At 45.3% G+C, this 18,792-nt stretch overlaps 1 protein-coding gene across 1 annotated transcript in view; it reads left to right on the top strand.

Moving 5' to 3' along the window:
* The window catches only part of LOC125758607 (uncharacterized), a 28,194-nt gene extending 13,292 nt beyond the window's left edge, over window positions 1-14,902 (top strand). The window contains exons 6-10 of the mRNA XM_049415962.1: window positions 42-187; window positions 8,625-8,745; window positions 11,190-11,354; window positions 13,656-13,784; window positions 14,720-14,902. Coding sequence (XP_049271919.1) covers window positions 42-187; window positions 8,625-8,745; window positions 11,190-11,354; window positions 13,656-13,784; window positions 14,720-14,902 — 744 coding nt within the window. The remainder of the gene's footprint in view (window positions 1-41; window positions 188-8,624; window positions 8,746-11,189; window positions 11,355-13,655; window positions 13,785-14,719) is intronic.
* The last annotated feature ends 3,890 nt before the right edge of the window (window positions 14,903-18,792 follow it).

The raw sequence follows: 18,792 nt of genomic DNA, 5'->3' as shown, positions 1-18,792 counted from the left end.
GCGAATTTCTTAAGCATTAACATTTTCCGGTCCTTCTTCAGCGCTTCAAGTCACTCCAGGTTGCAGCAAACTCAATGACCGGCCAAAGGGGCCACCGCCGATACGTGCTATTGGGCATACAAGCGTGGTTCGCAAACTTTTCCGCGGAAAAAGTTGCCCTCGCTGCTGTCCTCAAGAAAATTTCCATGTAAGTATTTCCTCGGCATTCTGATGTATAGTCAGAGGAACCTATCAGAATAAAATAGGGAGTGGTGCATCCGGTAATGGGGAACATATGGCGGTGGTTTGTAAACCGTAGCACCCCCTTGTTTGCGCGCATAAAATATTTGTTTAGTGCGGTGTATTAAAAGATAGCGGCAAGTCCAGTGGCCCTGCATGTACCTCTATACGGCGAAGCTACTTCGCGCCTTCGTCTTTCATCCAGTGGCCCAACACGCATGGCGCCACGTGTATTCGTGGGCTTCCTGCACTCAATTCCTGTGTCAACGATGTCTATTTCCATTTTATTGCGATAGCAATTATATGGACACTTTCGGCGAATTTTTGCCGTCGCCGACATGTCCCGGATATGTATATGTATGTATATATATAAAAAAGGCTCAAAGAAAAATAAAGCAGAAGAAAAAAAATCCCGTCATTTCCCCGTAAAGGGAACCCTGAGTAGTATGCGAAGCAGCCATGAGTCCGACTTAGATTTCTGTAAATGTTTTATTATCTTCATCACTGTTCATGGTCCTTCCATTCGAGGTTCTCCTCACGTTGTTACTCGTCATATGTGACTTGAAGCTCAGGGGAACGGTTCCCCTGATGTTGTTACTCGTCATATATGACTTTAAGCTCAGAGGAACGTTTTCCCTTGAGTATAACGGCCTTGTGCTCCGTAATTTGAGAATGCGATGTCAACGCGCCCGTTTCGCTTCGGCTTCGCGAGCCCGCCGCTCCGGATCTGCTGGGGCACAGGCTACGCCGACGCGACGCCGGGGAGACAGGCCTCGTTCATGAGCTGCTTCGCATCTAAGGGTACCTTGCATGATTTATGGCGTAGTGGGTACCTTGCATAAATGACGATGATTTATGGCGAAGTGGGTACCTTGCATGATTTATGGCGTAGTGGGTACCTCGCATGATTTATACTAGAGCACGCGCCACACTGGAGCGAGCGCTCTATCGCACGTCCATATGTCGGGCAAACATTCCTTTCTGCACACCATGCGCGAGATTCCGCTCGTGCGAAAACTTCGTTCTCTTCTTTCTTCCATATATCTAGTGGCACCGTTTTCTCAGGCAAACATTCCTTTCTGCACACCATGCGCGAACTCTCCTCTCGGGGTGCTATTCTGGACATTGTCAAATTCCGCCATGTTGTCAAATTCCGCCATGTTGATGATTTGATTGGTCACGCGAAGTCGTTCGCATTGTGGCGCTGCAATGGCGTTACGACACAGGAATCCGCGATGACGTAACGTGCCAAAAAATAGTAATTTTTTTCCGAAGCAACGCTTCGCCGTACTCTGTCATGTAGAAATAAAGGTTTGGGTGCAACAACGAAACCGAAATATGGTACTGAGCTGTGCCTACGGTCAACTTGCGGTTTATCGAAACTACTGCTCGCTTGACGAAGAGCCGCCATGTCTGCAACACGATTGGACATTGCACTGATGGCGCCCATTGCGTCACAGGATCTCACTTATTGTAGCGTCAAATTGACGTTGCGTGACGTTGCATCCTGCCAAATTTGCAGCTTAAAATGTGAGAACGATGAAGTGCCCAAAATTTGCCGCCATATTGTTGTAAATTGAGTTGCTTGTTCGATGTGCAGCCTCACATACGTATGTGTAGATGCCATTCCGTGAGTTACTTTGCAAGCATGTTTTCGGTTAGTAATATTATAAAGTGTTGTACATGAAGCTTGCTTGTTAAAATAAAAGGTTATTGTTTAATTTCGCTTGTTCGAATTTGCGGTTCTCGCCGCAAGAGAACGCTAGATAAGCGAAGAAAAATGGCGCTGCCCTTTGTTGTGTAGTGGCTGAAGCTGCAGGAAGCATCGCGAGTACCGCGATGCTTTTGTGATGACCGATCAATTATTTCAACTGTGGTGCCGGCTGACGAAGGACACTGTGCGATGGCTGTGCGGGGAGCTTCGCCAGGACCTGGAGAGGCGGCGTACGGACACGAGAACAGCCCCGACCGTTGTTGTTGTTTTTGTTGAGCTACAAGTGCTTTGCGCCCTTTGCTTGTTCGCCACCGGCAGTTACCACGACGCGATCTCGAACAACGAGGACGTGGCGACGAGCTAGTCCAGTGTGGGTCTCACGATTCATGCTGTCATGGAAGCGATCGTCGAGCGCCTCGGTAATGAGTGGATCGCCCTCCCTGCCAAAAGGGAGGCTTTGTCCACATAGATGCAAGATTTGAAGGCTGCGTTGAGGTGGTCGACTACACGTTCGTGTGCATAAGTGGGCCGTATGAAAAGGACGATGGCAACAAGGCTGCTTACTTTTGCCGCAAGAACTTTTACGCCCTCAGCGTCATGGTGGTGAGAACAAATTTCATCTTATTCAATCTCGCGCATGCTGTTAGTAGAATGCAAATGAGGAACGTGAAAGACAGCTTTTCGCCACTCTCCAGTATTTTAACGACATTTGCCGTGGCTCCAACTGCAGTGATAGAAAAGAACGCAGTAGTCGCGGTAAACGGAATTTCCGTCACTATTTAGTTTTGGCAGGGGTGACGTGACACCATAAAAAGTTCATCGAGCTTCATATTTGATCGTGGTAGCTTTTAAGAAAAATAATGCATGAAAGGAAATCAAACGTGCTCATTGCGCTGTAATTTCATAAACAGTGATATGCAGACATGCAGTAACTGCCACATATGAAATGAAAGATACAGCTGTCGAAGCTGCGCTCCGAAAGCAACTCGAGAGAAATAAGTGCGTTGGACCACACAGTTACAGTTGTTCTGCATGTAGCTGGTTGTATTGCTGTTGCCGACTTCCTTCCAATGCAAACAACACTGCAGGTATGTGACCAACCCTGCCGATGACCGCCCTCGCACTCGGGGCCCGTGCACGAAGCCTTTATGTGGAAGACATCCACCGTGAGCCAGGACTGGGCAGTGGACGCCGTGGCCAGGTTGGTGAATAGCTGCTTGGTATGCAAGCGTGAGAATGCTTGTGTGGTGTCTTAGTGTAGCAAAAACATTATTCATGGTAATTTTATTACACGCTGCATGGTTCTTAACTACTCAAGTCTCTTTGTCTAAATTTCTGCCCTGTCTGTTATTACTGGCAGCTACCTTGGTCGAACACTATCTACTTTAGTGGCACTCGTGTTCCCTTGAATGAAAATTCTCTCATGCACACATTTGAGAAAACAAGTCATACTGAGACCCGAGGCGGCACACAATAATTCGACTTGTTCTCAGTGTATAATTGCAACTTGTCTTTCTATGGTCATGGGAAAGACTACTAGTGCAATAGAAAGGTCAAGCATGAAATAAACTTTCATGAAGAGATTGTATGATCCTTTATTATAAAGTGGTGAAATAATAAATAGTAAGCATGCGATGATACAGAAAATGCTACAATCTGAGGCTATGTTAAAAAAAAGAATACATCAAATACAACTGCCATAGATGTTGTACATTCATAAATACAATTATGTGTAGAAAGGACAACTTGTATAAAAAATACAAATAAGCAAGCACAGCCATGTGCTATATAGCAATAAAATAAATCAACTGACAACTCAAAGGTATTTCAGCCATGGTTCATAAAAAGCACTAAAAAACAACTCAAACGGTTGCAAAAGAAACCTGCTGTCACGTCTCATTGACGGCCTAAGCACAAAAAAAATTTAAGGGAAACCAAGCCTTGAATGCGCTGACCGTCTGCAGCCGCACATCAGTCCCGAAAGAAAGAACAACACCCTTACCACCAAAGAAGATGCGCCTTCTGTCACTCGCTCTTCTTTTCTATGAAAGAAGTTAAGGGCTGCAGTTCAGTAGCTTCGTTGTCATTCCTCCTAACGAAGGAATTGAGTTGATAAAGCCATTTTTTCGTTGGAGCATTTCAAAAGCCGTAATTATGTAACCTAACCAGACAAGCAATTCTGTGAATATGTCTAGCTGTAAAAAAAGGAAAGCAGTGCATATCAGTGACACGATGTCTTCGAATAAGTTAAAAGAAATGAGAAAGGAGTAGTACATATTAATGTATACATTCATATTATGCTAATTGGAACACTGTCCTCCACAGGTGATAGTGCATACTCGCTTCAACCTTGGCTGCTTAACCCCATCCCTGGAGCACATCCTGCAGAATCCTCTGCTGCCTGATTCCACCGCACCCACTCTTCACTGCGGTGCGTCGTATAACTGTGCACTGGAGTCCTCAAGGCCCACTTTCGGTGCTTGCAGAGGTACAGAACACTGTACTATGGCCCATTCTTCACGTCGAAGATCATCGCAGTTTGTGTCGCGCTTCACAGCCTCGGTGTTTGGCAGCAGCTGCCTGAGCCAGACGACATCCCTTGCACTGAAGAACTCGATGGAGAATATGCGGACCTTTACAACAACAATAGCGACGATACGGCTGCAGTAGACATGAACCAGGCGGGTAGGCAAAGGCAGGATCACGCTCTGTAGTGGTTGACAGCTGGGCACGACTCGATGTAATGGGGTTTACATTCCTGCGAGATGTGCACAGAAACGTGAAACACATAAGCTCTTGCTGTTTCTCATGACAAAGTAGCCACTTGCATTGTATTCGATCCTATACCTATCCCTTGTACTTGTGTTCTTGCAGGAATTGTATTCTGACAAAACCTTCATTGTGTTCGTTCATTGAGAGCATGCTAATTGTACCAAGCAGTTAGGCAAAAGCATGCTCAGTTTATGCCGCAAATCATAGCAGCACTAGTTTGTTGAGACCATAGTGACTCTGTAAACAGCCTGTGTTATTTTGCAGCAGTGCATGCAACATTGAATGCCATTCCAGAGCATTGTTTTCGGCACTTTATTCACAATACGAACACCTGTGATGACTGTACGAGTCTGGCAGGTGTGTACAAAAGCTCTATTCATGTAGTAGCCACTCGTACATGCAAGAGCACAAGCTTGCTGTGGTTGGTAATCTATGTACACGCTTATAGGCACAAAACGAACCAGTACCGAAAGGGGCAACGTGGGCACAGCACTGTGTAGCTACTTTCTGTCCTGGTTTCTCTGGTGGACTATAAAAGTTTACATGCAAGAGTAATACATGATATTTCATAATGTATCGTGAGTCAATTGATCTTCTTCTGTTAATTCATCATTGTGAGTCAATTCATCATCCTTGCAATAATAAAAAGCAGTCAAGTTGTCTCATTGCTTACATCATTGTCTTATCATTCAGTGCTGCCAACAACAACAAAGGATGCCTCTAATATTGTACCAGCCAGTTTTGAAACCAGCACATCTGCATAAAAGACATCTCTTTGAATGCAGTTTGTGCACTTCTTAGTGTTTCCAGTCCAATGTAACATCAACTGCATGAAATACTACAATTCCTCTTCTTTATTGTGGCCATTATGCACTTCTTATCCGTATGTTGTAAGCAACGTGGAAGTACCTTCCACAGTTAACACCTTCGGAGGTGCATCACTTCTGTGGATTGAGATTCGCCTAGACTTTATCTTTCAGATTCAACTGATCGCGCGTAACGTCAGGTCCTGAAACTTAACTCTTATTGCTTCTGCTTATGTATATTTACATGATTGTAACTTTTACTTACAGTAGTGCTTACGCATCCTCAGCAAAACATATAGCACCATCTTAATGATCACGACAATTCAGGAAGATACTTCGCGCATCGGAGACGTTATAAATAATTCAGCTGGCTGTTGGGATAGTTGGCACATTACTTAAGATAAACTAGACGCGAAACAGCCACCGCAACAAAAAAGACAGAAGGAACAGAAAGGGCATTATTAATACTTGCAATGCTGTGCAGCTCCTTATAGCGCTTCTGGACGCCGCGGGCCCTGGGAACGAAGGGCCACCGCAGCCCAAGACGGGGTCGACGCGCATACTTGTAACGATGCGGGCGTCGTCCACCGAAACGTGCGTCGCAAAATCGAACGGCCATCCGCCTGCTCTCCTGCAATAAGCATGTGCATAGCTGAAACTTCAACACCACCCGAGTGAAACGCAAGCTTACCTGACTGCACCGTCATTCCGCTCCTCGAGCTCGAGCTGCCGCCACTCCGGCGGCGGCCTGCTGCTGGGGCCCAGGCGGTAAAGGCGCTCTGTCATCGTCTGTCACGGCTCCCATCGTACCTCCGGTAGTAAGTTGCAAACCACCCTCCCCATACAGGGACGATCGGTGAAAAAATGCAACATCGCGGCCCACTGTTCGCGATCTGCCGAAATAACCACAGAACACCTACACAAAACAACCAGCGAAATAACGATGTCGGCAATGTCGACGCTGGCTTGGCTCGCTCACTTATTGGCTAAAAAAGTTACTATGGCTTTGTCGCTCATCTCCAAATATGGCGCTGAATTGCAGACGATATTGTCCGCTTCACGACTTTAAAACTAAATGCTTCAGTTTCCGTTTATTTTTTTGTTGTTGCATTTACAATTACAGAAACAAAATGTTACTTAATTGCGCGTTTCTTTGTATTTTATGTCCACTTCACGTCACGTTTCGCAAGCATTTCATGCGTTTGCGTCATCATTGTGTACACGTCACGCCTACGTCAAATTCGACAGAAAATGGCGGAAGTCCAGGATAGCACCCTCGTGCGAGCATTTCGTTCTCTTCTTTCTTCCATACATCTAGTGGCACGCAGGGCACTGGCCACGCTGGGGGGACAGGCCTCGTTCATGAGCTGCTTCGCATCTAAAAATCTGAAGTACCCGACCAGTGACCCCTCGCTCCCCAGAGCGCTTCGTTAACAACTCAACCGCACGCCATGTATGGGCCGGCGAAATAATGGCTAGGTATTTATGTTCACCATTTACCGCTGGGGGTAGCTTGAGCGTGTTTTCTATCACGCAGCGCTCCTACATTCTTTCAATTTGAAAACTGCCCTTGAGACGCGCACGACAAAGTGGCCCTTTTCTGTAGCCACTTGGGATGTAGAGCGAAAATAAAAAAAAAAAAAACACCGGGCACACCTTGAGTCAGACGCTCCCGTGCGGCAGGAGACGCAGAGGGGTCACTCCACGCGCCGCAGTTTAAAAGAAAAAGACATATCTAAGAGCGTCTCATTCTCCATTGTCGACACGCAGTCTTGGCCAATCCCCCAGAGTGAGTATGTGCCATAATCGTGAGGAAAGAAACCAACAAACAAACAAACATTGTCGACACTTGCAGTGCGTTGCTCAAGCACAAAGACGTAACAACTGTGACAGTCGTTAGTTCGCGCTTGTCCTGTGTATACCTGTGCGTTCATTTCGGGTGTCCTTCTTTGTGTTTCAGCTGCGCGCTGCAAGTATCGAGCTGCTTGTCGTTCTTCGTGTGACATTCCAATTTCTTGCTATCGCATTCATTGCTTCGCCCTTGCGGTGAAACTGTGGCTTTTCTAACCCCGTTGTTAGAGAGACCTTCCTTAAATTGGCTGTAACCGAAGAAACATGTAAGCGGGAAGTTAGGAGACGGGAAGTGCAAAGCCGATAGTGAACTTAACACGAGGATTGTGTATCCGGAAGTCACGTGCGTTAGACAGTAGCAGCCAGCAAAACCCAGGGATGTTCACAACAGAAAACATCGCATTAAAGATGTGAAATGTGTTTCACGGGACTAAGTCTGCATAGAGTCAAGGGAAACGTACCTGCAAAAAGTCCTAATTTTTTGACGCTGTAGGAACATCTCGCCGTTTTCTTTAATATAAACGATCAGGTGATAACTGTGACCGAGGCGTTGTCCATTTGTCAAAAGTGCCCTCGGGTCTGACCTAAAAAGTCTGACCAAGACCTAAAAAACGTTGCCTTGCCGTTTTGCCAAGTCACTTAGAAACCTGCAAGCCTGTGGTCACTAAATCTTCCAATATGGTTCGGAAAGTTCAGATCTCTGCAGCTTCAACTCCCGCTCTAATTATGTGACCACACTTTACGTCAAAGTACTTATCTATTACCTCAAAGTACATTAAAAAAAGCTTAAAATACCGGTTGGTTACTTGTCGGGCAGGAACGTAGAAGCTACCTTATACTATTCATCACACGCTTTAGATATGCATTCAATAAGCTGGATTGGAAAGGCTCAGTATTTAGGACCGATCTGAAATTTGCAGATGACGTTGTCCCGTATAGCGACGATGGGGATCTCCTACAACAAAGGAAGATTAAGGCTTCAATCGGTGAAGACTAAATGAATTTGGGGACTATTGCGCAATGTGGAAGGCTCAATAACCTTCCGCGGGCAATATTTGAGTGTTTTACAATCACGTGGCCTACAGATATTAAAGAAAAAACAGATCATACTTTAGGAAATGGGGACAAGCTCAGGAAAGAAGAAAGTGAAGCCATACGAGGCTATAGGTAAAACTATTTAGGAGCGCCCTTGGTCATGTATATACGTTGATTGAGATAGTTCCGATTATAATGAAGATGATCGAGATCTGACGTCGTTTCAGGTCGCAGCCAGTAAACCTGCTTGTCGTGTACACCCACATCTGGCACTGGCCCACTACGCAGTGCATCGTCTCCGGGCCGACCATTCTGAGCAACAACTTGCACGTGCCCCTCCCCGCTATGGTAAGTTAATGGAAAGTGGGAGGAGGCCAGCGTGGCTACACATAAGTAGAATTACCTATTGTACACACTTTCCCCTTCTTTCGCTGCTCTATGCGTGTATTATCTCCGCTCCTGATGCCTTCGTCCGTACCTTTAAACAACACAATCACATGATCTTTTTTGTTTACTGGTGGTTCGGACGCCACGTCTCTCCCTCTCTCTCTCTCTCTCTCTCTCTCTCTCTCTCTATATATATATATATATATATATATATATATATATAGATATATATATATATATATATATATATATATATATATACACACACACACGTGTCGCGGTGAAACAAGCACCCTGGCGTCGTTCGTATATCTTTAAATGTTTTACTGGGCCAGCCTTCGTCAGTGCGACCTGACGGACACTGGCCCAAAATATAATAGCGATCACATAACACTCTGCAAAGGTGAATGCCGCATCATCAGCGTCTAATGAGCGCGTAGAAACCACCTGCCATAAATTGTACCCATTACTGGCATTTTTAAACAAACAATGGCTGAGAGTCGTGTCATTCAACTGTGTTTCCGAGTGCCGCATTGTGCAGTATACCTGCATGATGGTGTAGCCATCGTTCATAACTGTTGCTTCTAGAGACTGAAAGTAACGAAACTTTTTTTCCATAGACGCATTGCTCAACTACACACGACTATCTATGCGGGCACCTGTACAACACGTGGGATGAACAGCACTGCTGGGATGAGGGCGAGTTTTCTTTCACAGAAAACTAGGAAACTTGTATGCTGAAAGTGCCGCAAATTGCAATATTGTTCACAATGCGCGAGTTCTGAGCGAATTGCCCGTGATACCCGCATAGGAAGTCTTAATTAAGGTTACCCACGCGTGCCAGCCGGGGAAAAAAAAGTCCGTATTTATATACATACGCTGTGTGTGCGACTAGCGATCCCTGTTTAAAATATTCCACGAAGCATGAACCAGCAACACGCAGAGTACATATGGAGCCTAATCTCAAGAAAGAAGAAATAGCACGCTTTCGGTGGCGCCTCCTTTTTAAATTACTTCCATTGCGTGCGCGCTCAAGCGTATCGTTTCTTCGAAACATAATGACCTTCAACATTAATATCTGAGTTTTTACGTGCCAAAACCACGATATGATTACGAGGCACAGCGTAGTGGAGGGCTTTAGAAATATGGACCACTTATAATTCTTTGACGTGCACCTAAATGTAAATACACGGGCCTCTAGCATTTCGCCTCCATCGAAATGCGACCGCCGCGGCTGGCATCGAACCCGCGTCCTTCGAGTCAGCAGCCGAACACGTTACCACTGCACCGTTACCACAGTACCACCGCGGCGGTTCTGTTCCATCGCGCGCTTTTTGATCCGTAAATTTTTCTCCGGTTTCTTTGATATTTTCCAAATTTGAGCCCCATATGTTACAATTGGCAATATGCAGTGACTGTATACTTTTCGATTTAGGGACAGCAGCACAATTCTAGCTATACACTTACACCACCTGTTATGTTGCGTGCATATTCTGTTGAGACTATTTGCAATGCTTCAAACTTTTTTTATCTCATATATCACACATAGTGCGCGGGCTATATTTCTAGACTTCACAGCATATGCGCGGCCACCCATGCGTTTTTCGAGAACTACGTTTCATTGCTATGTATAATAACCATCGCACGTAGAAGTAACAAGGTATTAAAAATGATACGTCAGCGCCATGACTCGATGAAACAAAGTGTGCCGTAGCAGTTCATACAGAGAGCACCAGTTTCTTATAAATAACGTATGAAGTGCCTACGAGAGCTTTTGTTCTAATAGATTGGCACATCATTGTCTTTAAAAAAACTAAGTTATGTAATGTACGAAAGACAGGGAATTTTTCGAGGGACTCGTTTTCTTTGTTATACACAACCAAATGAAAGCAACGGACAATTATTCTAAGGAAAGCATAGGGGACATTATTTGCTGTTTTTAAAGGTAGTGTTATGATTACGACCTAAAGTGAAAGGAATTAAAGTGGATGAAGAGGCACCCTTTCCATCGGTGGGATCCGAACCCACAACCTTCAAATTACCGCGTGCGATGTTCTACCAATTAAGCTACGACGGAGGGCGCTCCCTCGTACACTTTGTTTGGTATTTATGTGCGTTTATTACCTAGTAATGTTAGCCTAGTGGGTTAGTATCCCACCGACGGAAAGGGAGATTTTTCACCAACTTAATTTATTTCACTTTAGGTCATAATCATTACACTACCACTAAAGACAACAAATAATGTCCCCTATGTTTTCCTTGTCTTGAATGTCTGTTGGTTTCATTAGATGTGTCTAATAAAGTTATGTCACGACCATTCGTACTTCAACTTGAAGGTATTCCGGGAAACACATTGTGTTGCTGGCATCATACACATTGTCACTCATGACGAAATTCCAATGCAGGACACAACCGTGGAGTTGGTGAACGCGGCGGAGATCCCCAAATACGTGACCGTGCTGTTGTCGCTGAGCGCGATAGTGTCCCGTTTCATAATGGAGTCCGGTTGGGACACTGTGGCGATGTACGGAAGCCAATGCGTCGACCGAGAAGCCGTGCCTTATTCTAACGTGAGTGACGTCGTGCTTGTAGCGGTTCCTTGACACATTGGGTGTCGCTGTTGTCAATGTTTCGACAAGCGAAGGTCGCGGGATCGAATCCTGGCCGCGGCGGCCGCAGTTTAGATGGAGGCGAAATTGCTTGAGGCCCATGTACGTAGATTTAGGTGCACGTTAAGGAACCCCAGGCGATCGAAATTTCCGGAGCCCTTCTCTACGGCGTCTCTCGTAATCGTACTGTGGTTTTGGGACGTTAAAGGGACACTAAAGGCAAATATTAGGTCGACGTTGATTGTTGAAATAGTAATCCAGAAACGTCGTAGTGCTACTTTTTTGCCAAGGAAGTGCTTATTTTGAAATAAAATCACGTTTTAGTGGTCCGAATCGCGTTAGCGCACTTCAAATCACCCTCCTGAAATCAGACTTTCATACGACACTGCTGCCGTGCCCAACGTTGCCCGCCTTTACTGCGCGGCCGCCGACACTATTAGCAGCAGAGCGAAAGTAGCGGGACCCACAGCAGCAGCAACGACCATCTAAGCAACTGAAGCTTGCCGCAATCGCCGCAATGGTTGTGGACGGAGATCGCCGCAATGGATGTATGTAAGGGTTCATTCCGCGGCACCCAGTGAAAAGACACATCGGTTTCTTTGCTGCATCACTGGCGGTGTGCACCATTCGGGCATCCGTCAACATCACGTGCATGCGGCATTTTGTCGGGCTTTCTGTCAGAGTAACTTTCACGAGAATGCAAAACACACGCGGCAGTACGCGATACCGAAACTACCACTGAGACGCGACCGCGTGAGCGAAGCAGGGCGCCGGGCGAGGTGCAGTTCGGCGAAAACGGATCCTTTGAACCACGCGCGCCGTTCCCCATGGCAACGCCACAGAGGTTCTTTTTTCCATGAATCAAACGGAAACGAACAAACAGCATTTTATTACGTCTTTTGATGCACGGAAGGTTCTTTTTTTATTGCTGCTAGTTTGATTACTAGTGATTTATTGTAGGCAGACTCTCATACGTCATCGGGATCTCTTCGAAAATGTCCCACTCGTGGCGCTCATCATGTGATACATTTAGCTTAATTTCTCGGTAAGTAGGGCACTGCTGTTGATAATATTGCCGTTTTAGACGTTTTCATACATTGAGCTTTCACCCTGACATAAATTGTCATTTGCCTTTAGTGTCCCTTTAAACCCCAACGATTATTATTATGTAATGTTTCGACAGGTGGTCTTGTCTTATTGCTGCCTTGAAGAAGACCACTTGCCGAAACTTTTTCATCGCTTCAAGCTTCCATCATCCGCTGAACTTCAACCTCATAATGGTTGTACCACTTAAGCGACCCCACCACCAGCGTAGCCAGAGGGTTCAACACCTCCCCCCCCCCCCCCCCCCCCCCCGAAATTTTTTTTCAATTTTGCGCTTGTGTGTGTGTGTGTGTGTGTGTGTGTGTGTGTGTGTGTGTGTGTGTGTGTGTGTGTGTGTGTGTACATACACGCACACATACAAACTCCCGCACGAACATTCATGAAATATGGTCGAACCCTCCCCCCACCCACCAAAAAAAAAAAAATTCTGGCTACGCTACTGGTCCTCACAGTCCTATTTTCAGCGAGCTTCAATTGACTTTAAGTGCGCTAACTTTGCGCGCAGTTTACGCGTTCGCAGGCATGTGGCAAGTATTTGTTATGTGTGATTTCCATGAATTCGAGTCGAATTGGTATAGCTTTTTATATGTATATCGATGATTGCTTGGTTACAAGGATAGTATTCAGAAGCTTTATTCATGTACAGTAAAACAAGGTGGTCTACATAAAGGGCCTAGCTTCGTTTGGGCTACTGTAAGTGCAAGGGTATAATGAGGATGTTAAGGTATTTCAGGAAACTAAACGGAGGGACATGTTTAAACAACTGCACAGTAGCCATGTTGCAACCTCACTTGTTGCAATGGAATGGCATGGTTGTTGTCAATACGTCACAAAAAGAACACGATCACATAGCACGAGATGGGAATAAGATATCTTAATGTTCTTTTCTATAACTGCGTTATGCTAATACTTGTGTAACATTTTATGCGAATGAGAACATTATGCTGCCTATTTTCTTCATACTGAGCTTCATATATCTGGTATAAAAAAATAAGTTTTTTTTTTTTTATTATTGGTTCTATAGCATATATTTTCGCAGCAGGTGAACTGTGGGTTTCATGACAATTCTCCTCTGTAGAACACATTTGTCACGATGAGACGTTCTCGGATGAGCCAGAGTCAGAGTCATTTTCTGCTCCATATGTTTGTCTGTAACAGGTCTGCGATGGAACCAACGTTTTGAATCCAGGCATAGTACCGGAAGCCAGTGTGGCCATTGCACACGTCTACAAGGAAAACGGAGTGACTCAGGCCACATACGAAACAGCGGACACGATTAAACCCAAGGTGATGAAAACGTCTATTTAGTGGCTTCCCGGAGTCGCTGACAAACGCATTTTCTGTCGTCAAAGTGATACCGCCTGCCACATGAACCTCCTAATATCATGAGGTAATAGCAGACACACGAAGACATGCGCTACTTGCAACCATCGCTTTTTGTTAATATGTGTGGTTTTATGTGCCGAAACCACGATATGATTATGAGGCACGCCGTACTGCAGGGCTCCGGAAATTTCGACCATCTGGTGTTCTTTAACGTGCACTGACATCTCATAGTACGCAGGCCTCTAGCATTGCACCTACATCGAAATGCGACCGCTTCGGCCGGGATCGAACCCGCGATCTTCGGGTCAGCAGCTGAGCATCGTGACCACAGTACCACTGCGGCAGACATCAGATTTTGTTTATTGGCCGCATTTATATGCGGTTCAGTTACATGTAGGGACGTGACAAAAAAGAAACAAAAAACCAATAAAGACAAATTCATAAGCAACAAAAATCAAAAGACCTGGAAAACCATCTAGCCGCACGTGCCAAAGAGTAATTCTTTTTCTGACAATGCAATGGAATGCAACAACTCAATGTTGTGTCTTTTTATTTAAACAATACAATGTAGCGCTTGCCCTTGTATAGTCCTTAATACCCTTGTAGCGCTTGCGAACTCGTTAAGGATATTAACTTCGCGCTGCTATCCTCTCACACAATAGAATTGTTGACAACGTTATGGGTGTTTAAAGGGTGATTGTTTCATGGCTAAGCAGCGTCGGGAGGTTTACGGGGTAAGATCGGATCGTAGACACAAATAAATTTTCTTCATTAAAAACTTCTCATTCCAAGTAAAATTGTGGATGCCTGCTGACAGGCTACGAAAAATTTGAATAAATACATTTTATAGCTATCGCTACCAAATTCTCAATAAATTTTCTTTGTTCGTTGTGCAGGTCGACTACGCCTACCGGTACCTGGGTCGCAGGAACTTCGGCTGGGCCATTCACTATCTCATCGGAGGCAAGCTGAACGATTCTTGCCCCCAGCTTGGCATGGACGGAGAGGACGTTGTCGCAACCGCCGTTCTGCAGACTAAGAAGTCTTGGAGACGGTGGCGCTGGATGTTCCCGCTTTGAGTTGGCCGCCCCCTCTATATCGAGCAATATACATTTTGCATACGTCGATCTTAATCAATATGAAATACATCTTGCATCGTCCCCCTGGACATTCGACGCGTTGGTTCGTCCAGTGTTTGTTTTTTCGTCACCTTAGCACCGAAAAAAACTTGCCATGCGGTCAATGTACGTCCGAGCTTTGTAAAAAATCAATATGATGCGTATGCTAAATAATGTGTCGTGTACTTAGCTGCCCGCCCCTACTAAAATGTCTATGTAAGTGGTCAGGATTCTTATTACCCAGTGTCCTACATATAGGACGCTTCTATGATGCACTCTAACATCGCTATTTCTTTAGGCGATAAATAGCGCTACCTACAGCACATCAAGCAGGCCTCACTGAGGCCTGCTTGATGTGCTGCAGGCGGCGCTAGTCATCAGCTAAAGAAATAGCCATCTCAGAGTGCATCAAAGAAGCGTCCTATATGTAGGACACTGGACATATATGGGTTAAGGGACTCACTGAGATTCTTTGTTTATAGCAAAGGTTACGTGTCACGTGTAAAGGTAGTTGAATAAAAGCGTTACCCATATGCTAGTGCCGGTGATCACGTGCTTTGCCAGCGACTGAGAGTGCATATATGAACGCCCTTACATTCCCTCGTACAGGTGTGTAATATTGCGAAACATGCGGTTGGGCGACTTCTTACTCTAATGCAACAGCACTTCACACCTATTTGCTAAAGTGCGTTATTTTCTCACTTAAACGCGGCATGCACTGAGCCCGCGATCCCGAGCGCGGCAGAGCAATGCCATAGCCGTTTAGCTACGCAGTGAGGTGTCAAACTTCGTTTTTTTTTTTATCTAAACGGAATGATAAAGAGCAGGAGAATGTCGTAAATGAAATCAAAAGTGGAAAACTGAAACACTGGATACAATGAGGTTACAACACAAGTACTGCGTCACTGCGAGGAAGCATTTATAATAATAGTGCCCTCCTAAACGCCGCATCACCAGCAAGCCCACAAATCGCAACAAAATTTCTGTCGTTCTTCTGCGCTCATTCCTTTTAAGATTGAGCCTTAGGAGGAGGAGGAGGAAATGCTCCGCCCGAGTGCCCCGTATCAAACAACGTTCAGTTTAAAGTTCATCACATTCCATTTATTAAGAACAATCTCACACATTCTACTGTCAGCCCATACATTCAACTGTTCATAATTCAACGATGCATCATGGATGAACTTTAGGAGGAGCCCGAGCAACTCGTCTATCATATATACTCTCTGTTCTCACCCTGTAAAGTGCCACTTGCACATGAGGGTGGGGCCATCTTGCGTCTTAGTCCACTTAATAATGCTGCTGGCCCGAAGGTCGCGGGATCGAATACCGGCCGCGGCGGCTGCATTTTTTGATGGAGCCGAAAATGTTTGAGGCCCGTGTACTTAGATTTAGGTGCACGTTAAATAACCCCAGGTGGTCGAAATTTCCGGAGCCCCTCATAATCATATCGAGGTTTTGGGAAGGTAAACACCAGGTATTATTATATTATACATTTAATAATGCTGCATATTTTGTGTCGAATTCAAAAAGCCTTAATATGTAATATTCAATGTCATCAAGGACATGACGGGGCACAAAAGACGTTGGTACGCCAAATAGTCTTGCATCGCAACGCTGGAGTTTACGATGCAGTGCGACGCGATGAAAAAGGGTATATTCAGTTCTTTAAAAGTCCCTTAAACGATTTTAGGTTCCAACTTCTCAAGCCGACTGACATGGGCTCTCGGGAACATGCTCCCCCCTCCCCCCTTTTTTTTTCTCTTGAGAACCAGTCCTTGCATGAGTGTCCCAGTTTCTAAAGGGTTCCTGAAGTTTGCACTTAAGCTTACAGACTGGTCACGAACACGACATACTGAGACACTATTAGCAAAAAAGAGAGGCATACCCACGACCGCAGGAACACCGAGACAGATCTCAAGAAACAGATTGGAGAAGATTGCAATCCAGAACCTTCCGAAACCCAGAACATTTAAACAGAGTAAATTCCAGGCAATACTCATAAGTGACCTCCAAGCTTTGCAAGCACGGACACGCAGACATGGCACATATCTTACGGAAACGCACAGAGATCAGAGCAATATACAAAGATGATAACATATAGGACCGGACCTTCTCGAGTAGCTATGGCTAAGCGCTCTGACTAGCTCGGATCTACATTACCAACTATCGGCAATCCAACGGGCCCAGGCAGCGCTAAAAAAGCTACGACGCACCACACATATTACCCGGGTGGCCTGAGCCCGGGGCTGGCAACCTTGTAGGTGCTTTTCCTGAATAAAGTTTTTTTTTTTTTCCGTCCGTCCATATTAGAGGACACGGTCACTTAATCGGTTATTCAAGCAGCGTCCGGTTTAACCATATATAACACTTCCCACGGGACAAGGGGGTAAAATAAACTACCCGCTTTACACACTCGATTAACCTGTCCCTGTGTTTTACTTCACAATCGCTCCATCTTTTGCCGTCACCCTCAGCTTCCCTTTCAGCTGCTGAGCAGGTGCGACCTTATTTCTAGCAGAAAACAGGGTCAGGCATCACAGACACCATACCGACTAACTGTACAGTCGATATTTCACTATTCGCAGTTGGATTCTAAAAATACGTTTACTTTCCAAAAACAACAGCAGCCGACATTCTGTTTACCTCCTCCGTTCATGGAGAGCATCCTATGACAAAAAAAACTCAACGATTTCGCTACCTTCAACGTTGTGCGAGAATGCTGCACGTGCGAATGAATTTACGAGCTGCGGGCACCGACCTCTGTTTCTTGTTCAATTTATTATTTTCCGCGTAGAAAAACATCTGTTGAGGTACAATGTCGGGCGTTGCCACCACAGCGGAAGGTAGAAGGATAACCGGAGGACGTCCTTCGCGTCCTCGTCTACAGCGTCTCCCGCTTTTTCTGCACTCTTCAGTGTTATCTATGGTTCACGTGTCTTCTCTGCTCTTTTTCCTGCGACCAAGAAAGCGTGATGTTTTGCTGGGTTACGGCGTTAGGCAAATGCTTGTACATCACCCATAATGATGTCTCGTCCTTCGCAAAGAAAAGCCGTTAGATTCACATACTCGAAGTATTCTGGGCACGAATTTCTCTTGCCACAATTCACTAAATACAGGATGTTTTTTTATACAATAAAGACTTCTTTATAGAAAAATGCTATGACAGTCAGGCACCTGCCACCTTCGCACACAAACTCTTCATCGAGGTGGAAATGCATCGCCGCATCTAAGTTGTATTCAGTTGATCATTAACGAAAACTTGTTAATTAACTTTATGATTATTAACCCGAGGGCACTTGTTTATATGGAAAAGTCGTAGGACGTCACATTATATGGAAGACCTATATTTTCAAAACACTACAAAACAAACGTACTTTGAGATATTGATCGTCGAAATTCAAGGCCCCGATCGAAGCGACAACAAAACTGAGTGCGCCAGGCGTGCAAGAAATACAGCCACTGTGTTACGTCAGACCGAGACTTCACGTGACACACTTTTCAAAGGCGCGTCGCATCAGAATCTAGTATTACGCTTATTATTACCACTGCTACTACTTTAATTTGCACTACTACTGCAACGAAAGACGTGGAGGAAACACGCAAGCTTTCTAAGAGTGGCAGGAAAAAAACAAACTGAAGTTGCGCTCAACGATCGAAGTAGCTGTGAAATAAACCGGTATAGTTTCGCGCTCGCTTGTAATGCAGGGCAAATCCCACACCTGATCAACCAAAACACAACCGCATTGCTCCTTCAAGTTGGCACGCCGACGATACCTTCTCACCACGTGCCAACGCATACGTCGACACAGCGTGCCCAGAAAACCGGAACATCCTTTCCTGGCAAGGTCAAA

This window comes from Rhipicephalus sanguineus, chromosome 5 (genome assembly GCF_013339695.2).
Source record: "Rhipicephalus sanguineus isolate Rsan-2018 chromosome 5, BIME_Rsan_1.4, whole genome shotgun sequence".
NCBI lineage: Eukaryota > Metazoa > Arthropoda > Arachnida > Ixodida > Ixodidae > Rhipicephalus > Rhipicephalus sanguineus.
Note: the sequence above shows the minus strand (reverse complement) of the source record. Positions and strands in the feature narration are given on the sequence as shown.